Source organism: Populus nigra, chromosome 5 (assembly GCF_951802175.1).
Source record: "Populus nigra chromosome 5, ddPopNigr1.1, whole genome shotgun sequence".
In the NCBI taxonomy this organism is placed as follows: Eukaryota; Viridiplantae; Streptophyta; class Magnoliopsida; order Malpighiales; family Salicaceae; genus Populus; species Populus nigra.
This window is the reverse complement of record NC_084856.1, coordinates 2,634,545-2,657,465: the sequence shown is the minus strand read 5'-3', so window position 1 is coordinate 2,657,465 and position 22,921 is coordinate 2,634,545. Positions and strand designations below refer to the sequence as shown.

Sequence of the window (22,921 nt, the reverse complement as noted above, 5' to 3'; positions counted from 1 at the left end):
GAGGGGTTATCCCGATTTCATGACCAGGCCACGAGTTTGGCGTGTTGACTTGAGTCAGGTGTTTTTGTTCTCTTTTAAAATTGATTTTTTCCAGTTCATCGTTCAATGTTTGCTTTGCTTGTGATTGAGCTATGAATTTTTTTTTTTTATCAGGTTATCTTATTTTTTTTTATTTTTTTATTATTAAATAATATCGTTAAAATATTTTAATGATATTTAAATTTATAAATGTAATGATTCCGGCCCTCGTGTTTTTTGCCCTAATGACCCCGTATGGTTTCTTTTAAGGGGTTGACAAATATGAGTAACAGATGCCCAACGAGTATAACGGGACGGAGCTTATTTGGGTTTCTATGAACATACTCCATTACCACACGGCTCTGAGTCTGGGCTCTTATAACTGCCCTTCTGCTCTTTTCTTTGAAAAAAAACCAGTGGCAACGCTAGCAGGAGGATTAGCGTAACCCTAACAACGTGCTTCGCATGTGGCAGAACGTCAAAAAGCAAAAGTGACCCACGCGTGACATGAGCACACCACAACCTTATTAGTTATTACACCCACTGAAATAACGAATAAAAAAAAAGGGAAAAGACAACCCTATCACCAGATCTAATCTTGAAGCCGAAACACCGTGAAAATCTTCAGACAGGTGAACTGAAGAATCTTTGGAAGCTGAAAATTCTCGAAAAGACAAACCCACATACATAGGTGAGTTCCCTACTCTACGTGTAGACAAGTATTTGTAGACTGTCTGTAACTAGACAACTTGTTGTGTTGTAGAAATAGGGTCAAGATCTTATCTTCCTAGTAAGCTTTTTTCAGTTTTTTGTGAACAGACATTTTGCTTTATGTGAAACTTGTTGTTATGTTGCGTCTGTGTGATCTTTAAAGTCTGCTGAGAATCCAAGCCTTGTATTTTACTTATTTATTTATTTTTACTTTTAAACTGGGGGATTTATTGATTAGGAGTGGTTTGAATATTGGAATGGGAGCGGGATTTGTGTAGGATACAAGTTTTTGAGAAACTTGAGGTTGGTTTGAGAGTGAGACAAACATGGGCGACAAATTTTGGGTGAATGGAGAAAAGGGTATGGTGGAATCAGTGTTGGGTGTTGAGGCCTGTGAATTCTTGATCACGTCGGCTTCCAAAAAATTATTGAATGATTTGGTCTCGCCACCTGTTAGTTTGGGTGTGCAGCAGGGTCTTGTCCAGCTTGTCGAAGGTTTCAATTGGAATTATGCGATTTTCTGGCATGCATCTGGCTTGAAAACTGGTGGGTCTATATTGGTCTGGGGTGATGGAATTTGCCGGGACCCGAAGGGCCAGGGGATTGGAGATGGAAGCTCTAGTGGGGATGGCAAATCGGAGGGAGCTGAGAAGAGAAAAGAGGTGAAGAAGCGTGTGCTTCAAAAACTGCATATGTGCTTTAATGGACCAGACGATGATAATTTTGCAGCCAGTGTGGATGAGGTTTCAGATGTAGAGATGTTTTACTTAACCTCAATGTATTTTACATTTCGGTGTGATTCAACATATGGCCCCGGAGAGGCATACCAGTCTGGTAGATCAATTTGGGCGTTGGGCATGCCTAGCTGTTTAGGTCATTATCAATTGAGATCAGTTTTAGCAAGATCAGCTGGGTTCCAAACAGTGGTGTTTTTGCCTGTTAAATCTGGAGTTCTCGAGCTTGGTTCAGTCAAATCAATTCCTGAACAGCATGATTTTGTGGAGAAGGCAAGAAGCATCTTTGGGGCTTCTAATACTGCACAGGCGAAGGCAGCTCCAAAAATTTTTGGGCGTGAACTGAGTTTGGGTAGCTCAAAATCACGATCAATTAGCATTAACTTTTCCCCCAAGGTTGAAGATGAACTGGTTTTCACCTCAGAACCTTATACAATGCAAGCAATGAGTACGGATCAAGATTATGTTAGTACTTTTAGTGGGCACCCTAGTGATAAGAGTGAAGCAAAACTGTTTCCGCATCTGAACCAAACCATTGTGGGTTTCAATGCTGAAACATTGGTGGGTGGTTTGGAGCAGCCGAAGGATGACTTGTCTCCTCAGGGTGATGAGAGGAAACCAAGGAAGAGAGGAAGAAAGCCTGCCAATGGAAGAGAAGAGCCACTGAATCATGTGGAAGCAGAGCGGCAGAGGAGGGAAAAGCTCAATCAGAGATTTTATGCATTAAGAGCTGTTGTTCCCAATATCTCTAAAATGGACAAGGCCTCTCTGCTTGGAGATGCCATTACCTTTATCACTGATCTCCAGAAGAAGATTAGGGTTTTAGAAACTGAAAGGGGGGTGGTAAACAATAATCAAAAGCAGTTGCCAGTGCCAGAGATTGATTTTCAGCCTAGACAGGATGACGCAGTTGTGAGGGCAAGCTGCCCTATGGAGTCTCACCCCGTTTCTACCATCATAGAAACATTCAGAGAACATCAAATCACTGCTCAAGACTGCAACGTGTCCGTGGAGGGTGATAAGATTGTTCACACATTCTCTATCCGGACGCAAGGTGGTGCTGCTGATCAGTTGAAGGAGAAACTAGAGGCCGCACTTTCTAAATGATCTATCTGTATATTTTTATTTATACCATCAGACATAGTCTTCGAAAATTAGATTTTGTACCGATGAATTAGCTTCTATAGTTAAGTTCGAAGATAGAGCTAGCAGTCACTGTTCACTTTGTAGCAAGTCTAGGGGGGAACTGTGAAAATATCCCTCAGGTAAGCTCCGGCTGGGAATTTGGACATGATTAAAGCAAAACAGTCTGTGCTATCCCATTACGTTGGTCCGACTATTTTCTTTTTTCAATGTGATTCTCCTTTGCATCTTGAGGATTTCAAAGTATCAGACCTTACTTTCAGAACTTTGCGTGAAATGCTGGAAACAAATGATGCTGTGCTGTGCAACGAAGACCGGCCCTAGGCACTGATATTACCTGAGATGAAAATGTGCTTACATAACTGCATCAAGATTGAAGTACATTTCATTGAATCTGATTAGATAAGGAATTGGTTATAGTAATTAACATTTCTAAGAACAACACGATAACCCTTGTTTTTCTGGTTAAAAAAGCCGAAGAGATGGTGGCGTCGACAGTGGACCCTCATCGGCGATTTGCGTGTCCTGCATTTGTATGTAACAAAACATGTTGGCCTATGAATCATTCTTTTGTTTCGCGGCTGTATTTTCAAAGTGTTATTTAAAAAAAAAAAGAACATATTAGTCAACTTTCTAGTCATCGAAATTATAATGTATCAATCCTTGTTGTTTTCTTTTTATCTATACTATTTAAATAACTTCATGCATCGATTCAATGATCTATTAAACTATATAATATTTCTATTTACTTAGGAAAAAAAACCCCTGTAATTTTAAATTTCTTTTTTGCTTTTACTTGTATTATAAAAATCCATCTATGGATGAAAGAATTCATAGTTTTAATGAAAAAAAACCTCTGCAACATCCATTTAATAATTAATTAAGAGCAGCATTAAAAAGAATTCAAAATATTCAAAACCACTGTTTGCAGTCGTGTAGATTCTGGTTCACCGATTTGAATTCAATTTTACAACTTATGGTTCTTCAATTTGGAATTCAATGATAAAGAAAACCTCGAACCTTTTGAGTCGTGCCTTTTTCCCACGCCGAAGTAAGGCTTGCATTTAGCTTAACTATAATGCTGCAAATTAAATTAATTTATAATCTTATTATGATTTTGAATACCTTGAATATTGTTGGCCTTTGATAACGAACAATTTTTTTGGGGGATCAACTTATAGAACAGAAACTTTTCCTCGGTTTGCATGACAGTAAATCTGGGGTCTAAGCTAACGGATGTTGATCAATTCTAACACTATTTTCAACCTTCAAACCCATGGCTAAGTCAAACTCAAGTATTTATCGATCGGTCAAACTTGTAGCAAAGGTTGGGGCTCTCTGTTTATAACTTTATATATATATGAGACCATTAATTCTCATTGCTGCACCACATCAAGAGCTGATTTCCTCCATCTCAAAAACTTACCGCATTTAGGTGAATAGAGGAGGGAAAAGAGAGAAGCTTCAAGAACAACGTTCTGGTTATTTTGTAAGAGATGGGGTTCTGTCACAGGGAAAGCACGTTCATCATTTTTTTCATTTTATCGATTCTTTCAGCTTCTCTTCAACCTGGTGCAACGAGGCCATTAGGATACCAATTGCTAAAGCAAGAGGGGTTGTTGTTGCAGTCCCTCCCAAAAGGTTCAGTGACGCCATCAGGTCCCAATCCATGCACTTACATACCGAGAGGAGCCCCCGGGACTTGCAAATTGAAAGGGATGAATATAGCTGGGAATGTTGCACGTTCACCTCCCGCATTTTCCAAACATGCCGTGGCTTCTTCCATTTCTAAGAACATCCGTGAACAAGATCAAGTTTCTTAACGTTTCCTTTCTTTTAATCGCCAGAAATGGAGATGATGAGGCATAATGATCAATCCTTATACCTCCTTAAACCTTGATTATATGTTTTTTTTTAATTTGTTTGGAGCAACCATTTCAAGTTAAGTTCGGTTGTGATGTAAAAATAATGTATAACTGATGATGTTACACAAGAAAACAAAGGAATTAATTTGACTATTTTTTAAAAAACTTGAATAAATATCAATTTTCTTTAATTATGAGGCTTTCTCTAATTATATTTTATTTTTGGATCGATCATCCCATTATTACGTGCTTCCTGACACTATTCTTTGTTGGCTATACGAGTGAACGTGGATTAAATATATGATCTTATATCAAACCATAATCAATAGAACTTCCGTAAACAAGCTAGAAAAAATTGATCAAATCGAACAATATTCCAATGTGACAAGAACAGACATGTTTCTCGGTCCAAGCAGTGGAAGTTTTTCCCATTCTTATATCCCACCCGCCCCCCTTCCCTCTCAGGATTCAAATGAACATGGAATCTCAAGTCTGAAATGTATACGTGGGGCTGTGTCATATATTCAGTGAGAAAACAATATACTCGATGCTAAAAGTTTTAGGCTGCTCCTTCACTGTTTATATGATCACTGAAGGAGGTGGCTTTTTTTTTTTTTGCATGCATTTCCTTTTTTTACTTTTTTTTTATTTTCATCTTTCATTTATAAAATTTACTGTTTAATATTTGCTTAGTTTTAATTATTCTTCGTAAATTATTTTGATTTGTTTTTTATAAAGTTATCACAATCTCAAATAAACATCGCGATATTTGATTTGTACTTGATTTTATAAGTATTTATTTTTATTATTATATAATTAAGTAAAAAATAATTTAAAAAAAACAATGTTCTTAAACTTAATAGAGTTTATCATACAGATTGTGAATTTAGTAGATTAAATTGGGAATCTTGAGTCGATTAAATATGTTATACTTAAATTAAAGAATTTGATTTGAATATTTTTTTAAAATCAAACTATATTTTTTACTAGTTTTCTAGTTGCTTTTGAACCTGTCAAGTCAACTAGATTATGTAATAATAATTCTTACATGGTTTAATTTTAAACTCAAACTAAAAAAAATTGAAATAATGGATTTTTAGGTTAACCTAGCAGACAAGATTTAGTAACATACCGAATAATTATTCACGAACTGGACATTTTTTTTAGTACGTCCCTATAAACTATTCTAATTATGTAAATTTTGTAGGGTGGCACCCTCCATCCTTGTGGAGTTACGGGTGGGTTACTCTCAATACCAATGTAACTGCATGACTTGATTTTTCGTTTCTAGGTGGTAATAGATTACGCGGGCTTTTGACTCTTGACCGCAGAATCGAACTGTTCAAAAGGAAAGGAAAGGTTTGGGTTTGCTTACGTACGAGGCAATCCTAATGTTCACGCGTCACATGCATAAGCAAATCTACCTGTGCTTCAGCACTAGGAAATTCACATAAGCCACGAGAAAAGAAACCATCAGTTCACAGGTCTTTCGAAATGAACATTGAATGCGCTCAAGTGTCGAGACTTTTTCAGCAGAAAATTCGTTAGGAATAGGATGCAAGAGCCAGTGAGCCTGCCCCAAAACAAGTAACTATACGAGCTGTATTTCAAACGGGCATTTATTTCCGGTGATCTTGAATTATTAGGCCATCTTTACCTTTACAAAAGCTCAACAACACCGTTGTTTTTATACATACTACATATTTATGTAAAAAAAACGCTGTACTTGGATAGAATTTGGTGCTGTGCGGCATTTCATCAATCTGTACATTGGCTAAACACCATATGCTATGAGTAAAGTACACAAGGTTCAGGAACTCAGGTAACACAACTATTACAGAAATCGGGTAGCTGTAACTATGATAATCACAAGATGTAATTGTCTAAAGCTGGATGGTGCACATTATTGCAGTCTTGAAATCCAATGGGTAATTGAATGGTGGTTTTGTAACAAGTGATGTCTTCATCTTAGGATGATAGATTTGAACTAAAAGTGTTCCTCCCCTCTTCTGCTGCCGTGATCTTCGAGTTTCCATCAAATCATCTCCTTGCACAGGAGTCATTACATGTAGCTCACCGTCCAACACAACAAAACCAAATGAGGAGTTGTAAGGAGCTTTTCGAGGTACACTGGACTCCTTCTGCCAAGAGTTTGAAGCCATGTCATATCTGCAATATGAAGAACATATGAATTAGTTAGCATCACGATTCCTAGGGAACATCCAAAATAAATAAATAAATGCTTTTGCAACCCACGCAAAGATAACAACAACAATAACCAAGCCTCAATCCTGAAATAGTTCAGGCTGGCAATATTGATCCTTTTGTGCCATTCTGTGTGGTCATATAATAAAACCCACACAACGATAGTAACATCAAAATTATCAGGCAGTTTTGTTGGCGCTAGCATGTGTGTTCAGAGGATCGGCACGCGCATGTGAGCATAGGAGAAAAAGCTAAAGAGAGCATTATTTTTATACGTTAAAAGGCAGAAAATCTGATTGAAAATTGCATATTAAGACAAAACTTAAGGGGAACTTAACCAAATGCAGTTTACCATCCCATAAATGCATGCACCACCTGTCTTTTTGCTTGTTAGCGGCCACGTTTAACACAGGATTGTATACTTTATTACAAAATTAGACAGAAGCCCTCAAATGATCTACCGTTACAGACACATAAAAATAGCAACCCATACTTATTCATTAGCATTTCGTTTTCACCAGTACTTTATCAAAAACAAAGCTGCCTTAATACTAAGTCGATTATATAAACAAGGTAATCTCAACCTATCAAGGACTTCAAATAACCATTCCACTATCATTAACATAACAATCAAACCAAATTTCAATGGCACAATAATAGAAGACAGTTAATCAGAATGAAGGATCTATACCTTTCAATAAACATGGTCATATCACATTTGAAAACACCTGAAAATAGATGCTTCAGTTGTTCTAATCATTCCATTATACATTCTTACTAGCCTTGACAAGATGAATTAGTATAGAATAAACAAGTGAATTCCAAAACTCCCAAGATAGAAAGTTACTATTTATTCGATCAATAAGACATATACACAAATGTCTAAGAAAAACAAATATATAGATGTGTGTGTACACAATAGTCCATGTACATGTGCAAAAGCAACCATCCCCCATGCTGAGAAAAAGAGAGAAATAGCTTCTAAGCTTAACCACATTTTGTAACTTAAGAGAGGGCGAAGGTACAGTGGAAACACTAGCTGGATCATTAAATGGTGAGTGGAGTGAGCACGGATCAACATTTATAGCCTAATGCAACACATATCAACCTGAATCATTTCCTATTTGAAAGAAAGAACTACCTTAAAAGGAAGATGCTAATAAACACTTCAACTAACATCCTACACATAATATTTTACATTTCAAATAATTTAATGCAAATGAATTTCAAATAAAATTCTGACACCAGAACATACATTTCTCTCACATTGCCAAAGGGACATGGGAAATTTATTGTTTTTCTAGGGAAAGAAAAGAAGGAACATGCCATTACATGTTTCATTTGAATAATGTATATGGCTGTCTCATTAACAGAAAGTGGAGGGACACTCTGATACATCTAAGGGTACTTGGAAATTGGAAGCAATGGTTTCCAAATTTGTTTCGCGAGACTACTTTGAATTGCAAGGCTGCTTCAGCAGGACCATATTTTAGCATGGGTAATGGTCTTAACGGCAGTTTTAAATTTTTAAGAAAATTCTACCAAACACTAATGCTAGCTACTTAAAAAACACACAATAAAAGAACCTAAAAAGACTAGAATACCCGTGATAGACCGCCATTTACAGAACCATATGTATTAGTCTCTGCATTATAATCTGATAATATTAATCCCAACTGCGATTGCTAATAACACACTCCAATATATATATATATATATATATATATATATATATATATATATAACGTACTCTTGTTAGCATTTAATGTGTCAATAATTCATTAAGATTCTTGATTGATCCTAATTAGTATTCATTCTTGTTTTATGCAATCTGTTATGGAATACGAGGGTTATTGAGTTCGTAGCATTTTTTAAAAGATCTCTTGACAATTAAAGTAACTGAAATGCACAAGATAGAATACAATGACATTGGAGGATACAAACACTAGAAAAACGACATAACACGTCTATAGTATGTTATTGATTATGTTGGCGTATTTGGCAATCTAATAACCACATGCAAAATTTATGCGGTTTAGTCCACCAGAACCCTGTGGCCAGCTGGCCTCAGAGACACGATACATGGAAATCTAGAAGTATCTCATGCACATGCTGCAACGACATGAGTCAAATTCTACGTACAAGCAATGAAAGGGCTTTTCCAGCTGGTTCACAAGTTTGGAAAACCGTTTTCCCTTTACTAATAAGGGGTCCAATGGATCCTATGTTGCCGCAATAGTTTACATGTCTACTTAAACAATCTACTTGTTTAAACATGCTTCTTTAGTTCATTAAATGGAAGTGAATTGTTGCTACTTCTGTATAGCACAACAGCATCTAAAACAGACAAATCAAATAGCATCTAACGGCAACGTCAAGTATAGCATAAACCCTAACTAGAAATGCAAGTGACTTAGCTAATTACTTAATTCAATAGTTAGCAACTCTCACTTCAAAGACAGAATAAACACTAACAATACAAATAACTTCATCACAATGACAGGAAAAACATTATAATGACTCACCTGAAAATCTCATCCCCATCAAGCATGAAGACAACAGGGCGACCCTGATTCACTCCCAAGCCCTCAGCTTCAGCCTCCTCCTCAACAACAACAATCTTCCCGAGCCTCCCTCTCCCCGCAACACCCCACATATCCCCAACTTCCCTCCATTTCCCACATCCATTCTTCTCCAGATCCATCACAACAGCATCCTTGTAATACTCATCTACCGGAAAAATCCCCGAAATCGTCCTCGACTCTCCATACCCTCCCACTACCCAAAACTCCTTTTCCTCCCGATTCCCACTCAAAAACCCCGCACACCCTGCCCTGTATCTCGGCAACCCGTCTATTGCCACCCACTCATCTTTCCCAACATCATACCTCTCCACCGAATTTATCCTACTCCCCGCCGCACCAAACCACGTATGCCTCGACCCTCCTCCAGCCACAATTATTTGGCCCAAATCAGGAACCGCCACACAAGCAAAAGAACCACGCGGGGAAATCATCGGACACAGTTTCTCCCACAGGAAATCAACAAAATTAAACCGAAAAACAGACGGTGTTGGCGAAGGACGGTCGATGGGGTAAGACCGGGTGTCGAAGAGGGACCCACCGAGGGCATAGAGATTAGGGCCCATCGAAACCGAAGTGAAATTACAGAGTCCGTAAACGTGAGGGTTACACGGCATTGGTGGGAGTGGACGCCAAGCGAGGTTTTGCGGATCGAATAGGTAAGGCAAAGAGATGAATGGATCCTGCGGGAAGATTATTAAGAGGTGGTTGGAGTGGCGGAGATTGTGGCGGAGTAAAAATAGGGTTTTGGTTGAGGAGAGAAAGATGTGCCATGATTTGCAAGTGGTTTGATGCGTGAATGGTGCGAGTACGGGATCATTGACAGGATTTGTGAAGCGATGTCGTTTGGGATACCTGGGATTAGGGTTCGGGTTTCATTAATTTGAAGCTGTGATGACGATGAAGCAGATGGAGCCATTTTCTTTTCTTTTTTTTTCAAATATTATAAAAAATAAAAAAAAATAAAGAACGCTCTATTTTCAGGATCTGAAGATGATAAAGCTGAGGAGTGGTTTGGAAATCCGGATGGAGGAGGAAGGGGGTGGTGGAGTGGTTATGGCTGCTGCCTGCTAGCACGAGTAGCAGCAGCTTATAAGCATGTTGTTGTTGATCAAGGAGCTTCACTTTATGGCAATGAAAACCTTTGTAGGAAAGTGCAGCGGTGATTGCCTTTTCTGGATTTGACCCTTCTTGTTTCTTGACACGTGGAATGCGGGTTGGTTTTTGGTGAGGATTGCTTATCAGCAGAACCAAAAATAGAGATCCAAATTTCATACAAGGAGTGAAGTGAGGATTGCTTATGTTAGTGGGTTTCTCAGCAAAGCTTCCACGTGGGCCATTGACATGACAATCTAAGGTGCTCAACTCTGGGTATTAGCCCATGCCCCGGCCTAGTCCAAGTCTTACCATAAATAAAAGAGAGGGTTGACTCGGTGTAAGTAAATCAAAGCCCGAGTTAATCTTATTTGATGTTTTTCGGGTGGAGCTGCTGATGACATGCCCAGGCAACACTTACATGAGCCTGCTGTGCTGTCCTTCACAATCTAGCCGCAGGCTTGCAGTGGAAACATTCTTGTTGCTGTCAATCCATTTCAATGGTGGAAAAATGGCGGAGAATATATATATATGATACAAGTCATAAAAAGAAAATAAAACTCCATTTAAAGATATTGAGAAATAACTCTAGATTGAGAAACCTAGAGACACAGTAGTTTCAAAGTCCAGGAAAAACAAAAGACGAACTCTTTTGATGACAATAATTATTGCAAAAAAATACAAATTGCTATTTAACACTCCCTTTAATTAGTAATTTTTAAGAATTTCTTGAACTGTTTGAACTTTATATATTTCAATTTTAATGGTGATTTTTTTATATATATTTATATTGAACCGCATACAAAGTCTTCTTTATATTTCTAATATCAAGTTATAGTTACAAAGATAAACTATTAAAAAAAATACAAATTGCTATTTAATACTTCTTTTAATTTGTAATTTTTAAGAACTGTTTGAACTTTATATATATCAATTTTAATGGTGATTTTTTTTTATATTTATATTGAACCGAACGCAAAGTCTTCTTTGTATTTCTAATATCAAGTTATAGTTACAAAGATAAACCATAAAAAAATGCTCGTGATCTTTCCTCACGTAAAATGATGGCTAGATTGACATTTTTTAAAACCATTTTGATGAAAGTATAATTTAATTTTGTTATTCCATACTTTTGGTGCTTGTTTTAACATGTAAAAAGTTTTATAAAGTCGACAAACCTTGTCTTCTTTTTCTTTCATTACATAACCTGAAGGTTACCCTACAAAAACCTTCTCTATCAATTCTTCATTAAGGAAAACTAACTTGACATCAAGTTGAAAACCTTGTAATTGTAATTGAGCATAAACAATTTCGATAGCTTCCATTCAAACAACATGTGCAAACATTTATGTGAAGTCTACTCCAGGTTATTATAAGTAGCCTTTTGCAACAAGTCTCGTCTTGTATTATTTTTATATGATGCTATCTTTATTGTGTTTAGTTTTGTAGATTCATTTTAAGCCAAATGCTTTCTTTTCTTTTATAAGTATATATCACTAACTTTCAAGTTTGGCTCTTCTCAATGCTTGTCATTTCTTCATTCATAGCCTTTCTTCATACTCTTACAACCTCTTCAAAACATTGTGGTTCACGAGTAAAGAAAGCAACGTTACATGAATTATAAATCTCTCTTGAAAGTAACACTTGATTCTTTTGAGGTTTGAAAAGTCAAAAGTCTTTGGACTCATCATTGTAACCAATAAAAATGTGTTTCTCCCATTTGATACGATCTAGGCAAGGTCAAATTCGGATTTTGACGTAAAAAGTGCACTTATCCAGTTTTACAGCAACAATCATAATTCTCAATCTGACTGTTGGATCGAGCTGAAATTTTGTGTGGAGTCTCCTGACATGTTGTCCTACCTTGGTATAAAATTTCAGGTCAATCGGAGTTTGGCAAGGCATTGAAAAACGGGTCAACAGAGGCTGTATGAGTTTTGTTATTTACTTCATTTTAATTTGTGGACTTTCTATTTGGCTAGGATTCTTTTTCTAAAAGGATGTGGTAGCTTATTTTGGAAATCTCCTAATTCTCCAAAGATCTTTAATGAGCTGCAACATAGTTTCCATGTGTGGCAAGGATTCATAAATGTTCAGAATCCTTTTCTTACAAGGATTCCTTATTCATCCTAGCTACAAAAAAGGAAAGAAAACTTCAGAATAAATTCTACCTTCAGATCAGATTTTCTAGTCTATTTGGGACTTCTTAATGGTGATAAATCTGATTATAGCATATTTAGGATGGTAATTTTTGGATTTTTATTATTTTTATTATTTTCTTCTTAGTCTTTGGGTTATTATTACTTATTTGAAACAATTATAAGTGGGCTTAATATAAGTCCACCTAAAGGGGGTCCATTAGGATTTATTTAAGTCTAGAGTTAATATAAATAAAGGCATAACCAGACATGTAAGTTAGACAATTCAGATTAATAAAACTTCTTGTTTGCCGCACTTTGTGTGTGTGTTGGTGAGATAATCTCCCTTCCATGGTTCTCTAAAGAACTGAAAAACGACTTATCGAAGAACAACTGTCTTCGTGACGTCATCCTTATACTTTTCATTCGCAAATCAATATTCGTTGGGTGGGGGTGTCCATTTCCAATAGTGCTGGTGCCTAAGTACCAGTTATCTTTGTGTCACACTCCTATCAAACCTGATTTACTTGGCTTTCCGGGAATTGGTGTCTTTGCGTATGGGTTGCGTGACCACGTGATCATAAGGTTTGCATCATCATTTCTTAACAAACTTGTCTTGTTCTTAAGAGGAAATAAGATTATAGGAAATGTAGTTAAATACTTTTAGCTAGCTGACTTATGGTTTATGGTTATGACAAGCTTCAAATGGAGTTTGATTTTGACCTACTTTTATTGGAAAATGATTGAAGAAATAGGCTTTCGTATTGATAACTTTAGCCTAGAATTTATCATGAAGGCATTTACCTTTAAGTATACTCTATGTTATAACCTCTATGGTGTGATTTGCTAAGGAGTGTGTCTAATTGTAAGCTGCTTATAAATTTCATTCTCTTTGCAATGATCAAGAAAATTTTAGTTCTTATAAATCTAAAAATTATAGATTTAAGTGGCCTATTTTCAATTATCATAAATCTTAATCCAAAACTCTAATTTAGGATGAAATATCAAATCAAAGAATTCATGGCATATAATCATAGTTTTAAAACCCAGCCCGGGGGTTGACCCAGCTAAAGGACCGGGTTCTGGGTTTTATGGATCTACCCGAGTTAACCCGGGTCAACCCATAAAACCCAAGTTATTTAGGGGGTCGGTTAGGTTAAAGTATATTTACACTTTCTAGCTCCTTGAAATGCTTTCCGGGACTAACTTGTCTGTTTCTCTATCACTTTAACCTCTTCTTTCACTCTTTCCTTCTTGCTTTCATTTATTGTATAGCAAAAGAGCTCAGTTTTCTTTGAATCTGCCTCACCTCATTTTTTGAAAGCCTTTCCCTTAGGGTGAACACCATACATCCTGTTGCCTTGGGACAACTACACCTTACATCATAGCAGAACGACCAAATAAAGGTGGAAACCCCAACCCCTGCTGCAAATCCTATCTGTTGAAGAAACCTCGTTTCTGGGCTCATAATCATAGCTCTTTTACATGAATCTGCTCTTATTGCCTGCTATTGAATCAGATACAAGTCTTTTGAAATGCCTTAGTAACCTTCTTTATGCCATTGTCGGCATAAAGGTTCTTTTTTTTTCCTTTCTTTCTTTTTTTTTTCACTGGTAGATTCTGAAGCACGATCTTTGCTCCTTGATGCCCCCATGCTTTTCCCTGTAAAATTTTGTGGATTTGATGATGGTAATAAAGCTTGTGGTGTTGGCACTGTTACCTTGCCCCTCTCTCTCTCTCTCTCTCTCTTCTAAAAGTGTGAGTTTGGTCTCATTTAACCTTCAATTTTCTTCAAGTTACAGTCATCAATTGTCAGGGTTAGAAGGAAAAAATGGGAACCGAACGCCAATCCTCAAGATCTCCAAACCCAGATCGAACTCCAAAATATCAAGTCTCGCCCGGGTTTTGGTTTGACTCGCCGAGTCGACCAGGTTTTCCCGAGCCAACTCTCCGACGGGTTTTTACTTAGACCCAGACCCGGGTCGGCCTGCCGGGCCGGTCCGAGTTTTAAAACTATGCATATTATAACTAAATACTAAATTCCAACCGTAACACTGATTAGAAGGCCAATTTTCGGTGGCATAAAGTTATAATTTTTTTTATTTTTTTTCAATTTCATTATTACTCCAAATTAATCTACTAAAAATATATAAAATCACTTCTAATGACTTCCTATCAATCCAAGACTCCATTAATATAACACTCACCCTTTAAAAGTGATTAAAAAAAATCAAATATCAAAAAATCATATTTCTTAAACATTTCTTAATAACTTTAATATTCTCAATAACCTTAATATGTATGTAAAAACTTAATTAAAAGGTAAAGGTAGAGAACATACATTCTAAATTGATAAAAGAAAACAAAGATTTTAGTTCTAGATCATTAAATCTCCTCCTTGATCTTTCCTTTCACTCTTTTTATTGATGTAGGTTTTGATTATTTGACAAGATCTTAAGATATAATTTATATTATTCTCTAACACACATTTTCAAATGAAAACCCTGTGAATTTAAAACTTACATAAGCTCATATTACTTTATGCTTAATTTTTATTAAATAAATTAGGATGATGAAATTTAATTCATGACCATTTGATCATTAAAACTATGATATAATATAAAAGAACCATAAAGCTTAAGTTGAGAAGGTTTATATAATTCTATAAGAGCGAGAACCATCCAATTGATCTCCCCTCGATTTAGCAAAAAAGAACAACACTTCCCACTGAGTTTTCTATTTACATATGTTCAAGTAATATCCAAATATAGCAGCAGACATCTGCAGGTGAGTACACTTTCATTGATGGGATTTTCAGTTTCTGGCTTATAATTACTTCGACAGCATCAATATGAAACAACAGCATTTCTCACTTCATTGAGCTTTCTCTCACCTTCTGAGCTAGATAAACTAAATGTTCTTGTTGTTTGATCTTTTGAGGTTGTATTGAAACAGAAGGTATACATCTAGCCATGGTCAAGAAATTTCCACAGGGAAGCAGCACGGTTAAAGACAAATGGGAGAAGAACAACGCGATCTTTCAAGGAGAGCATTCAAGCGTTTTTTCATGTCCTGAAAGAAACTACTCATGCAGCTTTTGCAAGAGACAATTCATCTCTGCTCAAGCACTTGGGGGCCATATGAACGTTCACAGGAGAGATAGAGCCAAGCTGAGACAGCTACCTTCTTGGTTTTTTAAATGTCCAAAGTACCCTACTACTAATCCTAACCCCGATCATTTACTTTCTTCGTCATCTAAGTTCTTGCCGTATCCTGATGATCACACTCATGATCATTCTCCATACCTGAGTTCTTTCTCTTCACCGTGTTGCCGCGAAAAGAAATCCATAGTTGAATGTCATGAAAGTAAAGATTTAACAAAGAAGAAGAGCAATGCAGGAGCTGTGTTCGGAGTTGGAGAATTGAAGAAAAATTTCGCACAAGAATGTGATCAACTTGAAGTTTTGAGGGGAAATGAGATTATTAACTTGGACATGGAAATGGGGTGCGAAGATCCGAAGGAGGTTTTGGATTTGGAGCTTCGACTTGGCCTTTTAGTATAAAATTAAGTATCAATGTTTACTCTAAGCTCACACTATCTAGTGGCTAGCTAGATCTTTGGTTTCTTTCTAGCCGGTCTCTTGCACCTCCTTATCATCTACCATGATTTGTATGAAATATTCTCAGACGCAGGCTAATTTGAAGGGAGACGGTCTTTTGCGAGGATTTCTTACACCATACTTGACAGATACTATAGCTGAGAACCCTTTTTGGTCTTGTCTGTTGTCAGTTATGATCATTGTCGTCCATGTAAGCTACCATGCATTAATGCTGTTTAGGTATGGCTTTAATTATATTCAGCTTAGAAATCAATTGTCTGTTTTTAATCCTAAACTTCATGATTAGTTTAGGGTGGCCTTGTCCTTGCTGATTAGGTTAACTGTAACATAGTTGAAGATGAAGTTGTTGAGATGCATCTCTCATTTTTCACATATAATTCGTAATTAAGGAAGATGAGGAGGATTTTAATTAGGTGAATGTTTGCCTTAATCAATAATTAACACAAAACTATTTAATTACTTCTATTTTTATTTTAAATGCTCATTTATTCTCTTTAATTACTGCGTGGATATCCACTCAAAACTCCATAGAAAATAATTTGGGTTGGCAATGTAGAGTGCAAAAGTAGGTGAGCCTCTCACAATCAATTCCTTAATTTGGTGACCATAGACTAATTAATGACCTCGTTAATTAAAGATTAATTCATGATGACCACATCTTATTGAATTAAACCTCTCAATTAAGTTTCCTTTGCATTAACACTTGGGCTATCCATTGCCTTCGTCAAATGATTCAAAGAGTTACAATATTACCAACATCTGACCCTTCGCATGTTCCTGCCATTGTCTGTGCCAGTAGCATGAGATGACCTTTCCTTCACAAGAAACACAAAGTTTGTTCTGTGTATACCTAAAGAAAAGGACTTAATTCCACCAATCTCTTTGTAAATAGTAAAGTGATGAGACTGGATGAAAAGGAAGCAGAGATCATTAAATTCAAAGGATGAAAAGATCTCAACTTTGAAGTGGCAGTATAGAACAGGAGAGGTAAGAAAAATGGACATGGTAGTGTAGAATTGAGCCTGCCGAAGTGCACGTTTTAGTGAAAGAATATAGTGAATGGGATGAAGGAAGTTAAGCTGCCGTCACGATCCTCAGGCATTCATGCTTTCTCCTCAATTTTTCACTCGCCGAAAGTCTTGTTATTCAAGTACCTGTCTTTCTTTGTTCAAAAAAAACGAAGAAGAAAGGAACTTGGCCTTGTATGATTATATCCCATGGTACCGATGATTAATTCTAATTAAGGGAGTAAATTATAAGTTAATCTCTTTATTTCTGAAAAATAAATTACATGGTTCCACTAATTTAAAATTTTTTTCTACCCCTAAGACCTAGGTTAATGAAATTAATCTTAAAGGGCAAATTAATAGTTTCACCGTACAAAATATACAGTAAAACAATGATTTTTTTTAGCTTTATATATAATAATAAGAAAATAAAAATGATACTACTTATTTTTGTGTTTTAAAAATGCTTTTAAAAAAAAAAAATTAATTTGAATTTTTTCTTTACTTTTAATTTTTTATTTTTGTGTTATCAAATTATTTTGATGTATTAATATTAAAAATAAATTTTAAAAATAAAAATTATTATCTTAATACATCTTAAAAATAAAAAAATAAAAATAATTATTACCGATATCGTGCTGGGAGGTGTAAGCATGAAACTGACGCCCTGCTGCTAATATCCAGACAAGAAAAGATGGGCAAGGTCCATTCATAGTCTTAACTAGAATGGCCCAAGACACCAAATCAGCTAGGCCTTGGCCCCCACAGCTTCACTTTCGTCATCAAAATGTAATGTTGATCTAATTAATGACTTGCATCAACAATTAGTAAGATATTCATAAATTCCCATCACAAATAATTTAATTTCACAAATAAATTTAACCCTTTTTTTTATTCTTAATATCGACACATTACAAACATCAAAAAAAATATTTAAAAAAAATATTAATTTAATGTGTTTTTATATAAAAAATTAATTTGAAAAACAAAAGCAAAAAACGATAAATGGACGTTATCCAATTATACTATTTAACTGTAAAATATAAAATAGTAAGTTCAATGACCCTGTCTGCTAGTATTTTACATGCTTGCTTGATGATGGAGGAGCTAGGGCGGCGTTTTTCAATATTAAAAAATTACTGCTCCCCTTTGAACAATTGAAGTTTACTTTAATTTAGATTCCAGAAAAGCGGTCTGTTTAGAAAAATTGAAAATGGTTTTACAATTCAAGATAATTGACCAGAGGCCCATTCAAATTAATTCTTCAATCTGATTGACCGTCTGGATTTGCATCTAAGTGTTTGACCCTGTGGGTCGGCACGTGTTTCCATTAATTTCAATTCATTAATGCTTTAAAAAAAAATTGAGTTTTATTTGTATTTTTATATTGTTTCATGTGTTAATATTAAAAATAAATTTTAAAAAATAAAAAGTATATTATTCTGATATATTTTCAAGTAAAAAACACTTTGAAAATTAATATTAATTACACTTTCAAATAGACATTATATTTATAAACAGTTGAATTGAGGTGAAATTTTAATTACTCAACTATAAATTTTATTAGGTGATTCTGCATACTTTTTTTTTTTATAAGAATCAACTCTCTTGAACCGATAGAGATCGGAAAAACCTTTAAATTAGATTTAGAAGATGTTATTTTTGAATTTTGAATTATTTTTTAGTTATTTTCATATTTATTTTCTTAAGTAGATCTAAGAGTTTTACTTGAATTTTCCTATATAGAGTGGTTGGCTCTAGTCAATATACAAATAACATTATGTATGATTAAGGGCAGACTTCGTATTAATTATTCAGATTTTATAAAACAAAGAGATTTTCTATTTTTTGTTATTCGTACACTACGTTGATTTGTATAAGATTGATTATGCTTTGTTGTCGTTCGTTGCTATTGTCGTAATTGAATATGTACTCTCACGAGTTTTGGAAAAAAATAGCTCCTCCCACCTACAAATTCCCACCAAATTCGTGTAATTTCCAAATAAAAATGTCAGATTTTATGTGCTTGGATCGTTTCTTGAAACGAGTTGAGGAGAAAGGCTGCCTTCTAAAGTTTGTTTTTTTTGGGTAGAATAACAACGATAAATTAAAGCATTAATTTGAATTCTCAGCATCACACTGGGTCTCACAAGCAACATTCGCAAAGCTCCAAAAATCTTATTCTCATGGTTACATCTTCCAATGAATGGAACTAAAAGACGGGTGATTTGGTAGAGAAATAAAAGTAGTGGCAGCACTCACGTAGTTGTCGTCCATGATACAGTCCATGTCTTTACTGCCCAAACTCTTCCTCTTGTATTTTTCTTGGCACAGACTATAGACCCAGTCAAGTTCAATGCCCTAATTAACAGTAACCTCATTTCTCGTACCAATACCATCACCAGCTTTAAGTGTTATGTATGTTTCTGGTCTTTTGAACCACCATTTTCCTTTTTGACGTCGCCCATACATCAGGGAAAGGAAAATCAAACGTTCGATTGGATCCTTTTTCAAGAGAAGATTACAAATCCCATCTTACTCCTTGCCAATTTACAAGGAGACTTGAGTGGGATGTTTTGTCCATCTAGTCATTGAAATGACATGTTGTTCTTAGTTTTTTAGGTGCCAATGCCAATTTACTCACCGGTGGCCAAAAGGGCCTGGCATGCTAATTAATCCATAAGAAAAATCAATCATTTCATATACAAGTTGATGTAGAAGTGTTTTTGAAGTATATATATGATAATTCCCTTGCTACCACCGGTGAGATTGATCATATTGTCATCAAGACTGATATTGTAAGATGCTGTTTTATTTAACGATCAGGCGTACGTCCCAGCAATCTCAGTGCTGCCATTTTCCAAGCAAACTACAATATTTACCTCTAGATTTAAAATAATAAGAAAAAAAGGGTAAAGAAAACGTTTCGGCCTGCATATGTTACCAGCTCCAAGTAAAAGCCAAGACTTTTTGGAGCATTCTTCATGCATTCCAACTGAGATTAATCAGCCTAAAGCTAGCACAAGTAATTCATGTTGTATATACCCATGATTCATTATAGTTGTGGCATAATTTCATGGTAAGCACCGCCGTGACTAATGATTAGCCTCTCAAAATTGCTCTACCCTACGTGCCAAATAAATTAAGCAGCTGATGATTACCAAAACTTCAATTCTATGAAACTTATGATTTTGAATAGCTCACCTGGGGTTATCATATTGATGTGATGTTGACTGTGTGGTGACATAAAGGTGATGTGTTTTCCATTAGTTATGGGCCTATGGCCGATGCTTAAAGACAAAGTGTAAACTACAAAAGTACACTGTTCTTGTTCATTATATATTCTTCTAGGAAGTTTCCTACATCTTTCCTCTGCAATATGTGAAATGCTAGTTCAGTCGTGTAGCATAGGCTGGGTTCAAATTAAGACTACACATCTTGTTCTGGTAAACAGAAAACCTTTTGCTTGTGTTATACTTGCCTTCAACGACTATTTTGAGACCAGGCAATTAATGTAAATAATTAATGGTTGACTTGACCACCGTGAAAAAACATCATCAGTATGGTGCCTGAAATTTCAGAGAATATGTTTCGCCCTTTAGTCAAATCAATCAATGCGGAAACTGGCTTGCTTTCACGAGCTAGTAGGCACCAGAAAGCTCCTTCAATTTCGCTCTTGAGCGCCAATTAATTATAAAAGTTGAAACGATATCATCTTAAGATTTTTATTTTAAATAGTTAAAAGTTAATTAAATCAATTCCATACTCTGTTCAAGGACCGGATTAGCTCCAATCAAGTCTCGTAGCTATACATGTAACTAGCTAGTTGAATATATATTTCTTTGGCAAGAAGTATAATGCAAGAAATTAACTGAAGTGACTATCCAAAAGAGCTTAATAATTGGTGATGTAGTCACCTCGATGGACTTCCAACTTTTTGCATAAATGTTTATGCTCTCGATCGATCGATAAACAGATTTCGTTTTTATTTATTCAAGAAATCAAATGTTCCCTCCTTCGATCGGTACGTAACATATTAGATGTGACAAATTGCCTTTGATGGTCGGCAGGCCCCGGAAGAAATTTATGCCCCAGTGTGAATAGATTAACAACTGTTAGAAAAGTATATAGATTTGCAAATATATGTGTATGTAATATGCTACGCTACGCTATGCTATGCTATGCTATGTGTACAGAAATGACAAAATCATGGCCGCGTTAACAAAGCCAACATAGATGAAAGCTACAAAAGCTGTAATGAGGGGACAGCTCAGGGAGAATCATCGTTAAAAAAATAACTGTGTCTGTAAAAGATGGATCCACTAGCTCTAGCTGCAGCCGGCTAACAGAAACGATCTCCTAGCAAAAATCTAAGACTTTTCTCTCTCAAAATACCTTCACTGGAATTCATCACTTAGGAAATGCCTATGTCCTTTATTTGTCTCTTGTCTCCCACCCCCCTAAACCTTTCCCTCTCTATAATATATCATCATCTACCCTTCGTCTTCCTTGCTCACTAAGCGTTCCCACTATTTCAAGTGAAATTTTTAAAATTTCTATATCATGGAATCATCAAACCAACATGATGGAGACTCGAAGAGCTCAAGCGACGAAGAAATTACCGATCGATCCTATCAAGATACAGGCACCGGCCGGTCCTATGAGTGTGTTTTTTGCAAGAGAGGCTTTACTACTGCTCAGGCTTTGGGAGGACATATGAATATTCATAGGAAAGATAGAGCCAAGTCAAGGCCTAGCTCAGTTCCTTCCTTTTCAAGCAAAGTTGATGAGGATTTTCCCAGTTTTCGAGGCTACCCTCCCCTTCAAAGTTACCCAGCTCACTATCCTACACCTCACGAGGTACATACGAATTACCAAACATTTTTTCCGTTATCCTCGACATGGGGTATAGGATCCCCATATGCACAACAGCACAATGGTGATTTCTATGCACAAACTCCACAGCATTTGTATCCATTCGGAGAAGATATTTGGAGAGGGAGTCTAAGCCAGCAAATCGATCCATCCCATGTAGATGATAATACCAAAGAAAAAATAGAAGACGGCAGTGAAGCAGATGATGATTTGGATTTGGAGCTTAGACTTGGTCATGATCCATAATATTCTATCTAGGTATTTCAACTTAATTGCTGTGTTTAATTTATTGTAAAGCTGTGGATTTTTCAATGTTTCAAGCGAGTGCACAGCATTTATGATGTTTAATTAGTTTGCTTTAGTAAGTACTAGATTTATGGAATATATGTTTGTGGCAATTGATGTACCTAGAAGACATTTGTAGAGCTAGGGGGAAGGAATGTTTTTCTTTCTCTGGTACCTCAAAGAAGGATGAGGGGGAGTTACTGGCTCATTCTAAGACCATCAATTGCAGGTTACTACTGATGTTGAAGGTGGTTTTGTCTCTCCTTCATTTAGTATCCAATAACCCTAGATTCATTTAGGGTTCTGTAAGATTTCTTTGCTTCACATGTGTTATCAATTTAAGATGTAATATTTAAACAGTACTTAATAAACTTTCGCATTATTTCATGAAGCTTTATTCCTTATTATCCTACAATGAATTCCCATTAAATGCCAATGTTCATGACAAGAGTTAACTTATATATAACAAGTTAAAGTTGCTAGAAACCCTAGTTAATTGCTTCGTTAAAGGTGGAAGGAATGCTGGAAATTAAGAAGGATAACCCCACCTTATATGAAGTGCTGTCCTATTATCCTTGCTGCTTTAATCATTGCAAGAGACTTACTAAGAAATGTTTTAGTTAAACTGTGAAGTTGCTGAAAA

The 22,921-nt window shown here is 35.9% G+C and overlaps 4 protein-coding genes across 5 annotated transcripts; 3 read left to right on the top strand and 1 right to left on the bottom strand.

The window, feature by feature from the left end:
- The first annotated feature begins 445 nt into the window (after window positions 1-445).
- Window positions 446-2,849, top strand: LOC133694641 (transcription factor bHLH3-like). Its single transcript, XM_062116257.1, has 2 exons — window positions 446-709; window positions 968-2,849. The coding sequence occupies exon 2, from the start codon at window positions 1,056-1,058 to the stop codon at window positions 2,568-2,570; it is 1,515 nt and encodes a 504-aa protein (XP_061972241.1). The 5' UTR covers window positions 446-709; window positions 968-1,055; the 3' UTR covers window positions 2,571-2,849.
- Window positions 2,850-6,197: 3,348 nt separating this feature from the next.
- Window positions 6,198-10,510, bottom strand: LOC133693604 (F-box/kelch-repeat protein OR23-like). The gene is given in 3 exon segments (XM_062114847.1): window positions 6,198-6,640; window positions 9,202-10,045; window positions 10,048-10,510. Coding segments are annotated over 3 exon segments (1,260 nt in total). The 5' UTR covers window positions 10,178-10,510; the 3' UTR covers window positions 6,198-6,354.
- A 4,649-nt stretch (window positions 10,511-15,159) lies between these two features.
- On the top strand, window positions 15,160-16,378 carry LOC133695471 (zinc finger protein 11-like). 2 transcript variants are annotated; one of them, XM_062117486.1, is made up of 2 exons: window positions 15,160-15,278; window positions 15,447-16,378. In XM_062117486.1, the coding sequence occupies exon 2, from the start codon at window positions 15,464-15,466 to the stop codon at window positions 16,052-16,054; it is 591 nt and encodes a 196-aa protein (XP_061973470.1). In that variant the 5' UTR covers window positions 15,160-15,278; window positions 15,447-15,463; the 3' UTR covers window positions 16,055-16,378. The 2 variants fall into 2 exon arrangements, with proteins under 2 accessions (XP_061973470.1, XP_061973469.1); XM_062117485.1 differs by having other exon boundaries at window positions 15,161-15,278; window positions 15,432-16,378.
- Window positions 16,379-21,325: 4,947 nt separating this feature from the next.
- LOC133693206 (transcriptional regulator SUPERMAN-like) lies at window positions 21,326-22,669 on the top strand. Its single transcript, XM_062114381.1, has 2 exons — window positions 21,326-21,978; window positions 22,084-22,669. Exons 1-2 carry the CDS (start codon window positions 21,682-21,684, stop codon window positions 22,237-22,239), a joined length of 453 nt encoding a protein of 150 aa, XP_061970365.1. The 5' UTR covers window positions 21,326-21,681; the 3' UTR covers window positions 22,240-22,669.
- The last annotated feature ends 252 nt before the right edge of the window (window positions 22,670-22,921 follow it).

Bases quoted from the DNA above. Each gene is read 5' to 3' on its own strand.
- LOC133694641 (XM_062116257.1), top strand. From the start codon at position 1,056: ATGGGCGACAAATTTTGGGTGAATGGAGAAAAGGGTATGGTGGAATCA.
- LOC133693206 (XM_062114381.1), top strand. From the start codon at position 21,682: ATGGAATCATCAAACCAACATGATGGAGACTCGAAGAGCTCAAGCGAC. The intron at 21,979-22,083 runs GTACATACGAAT...CAAACTCCACAG, and splicing joins ACTATCCTACACCTCACGAG to CATTTGTATCCATTCGGAGA.
- LOC133695471 (XM_062117486.1), top strand. From the start codon at position 15,464: ATGGTCAAGAAATTTCCACAGGGAAGCAGCACGGTTAAAGACAAATGG.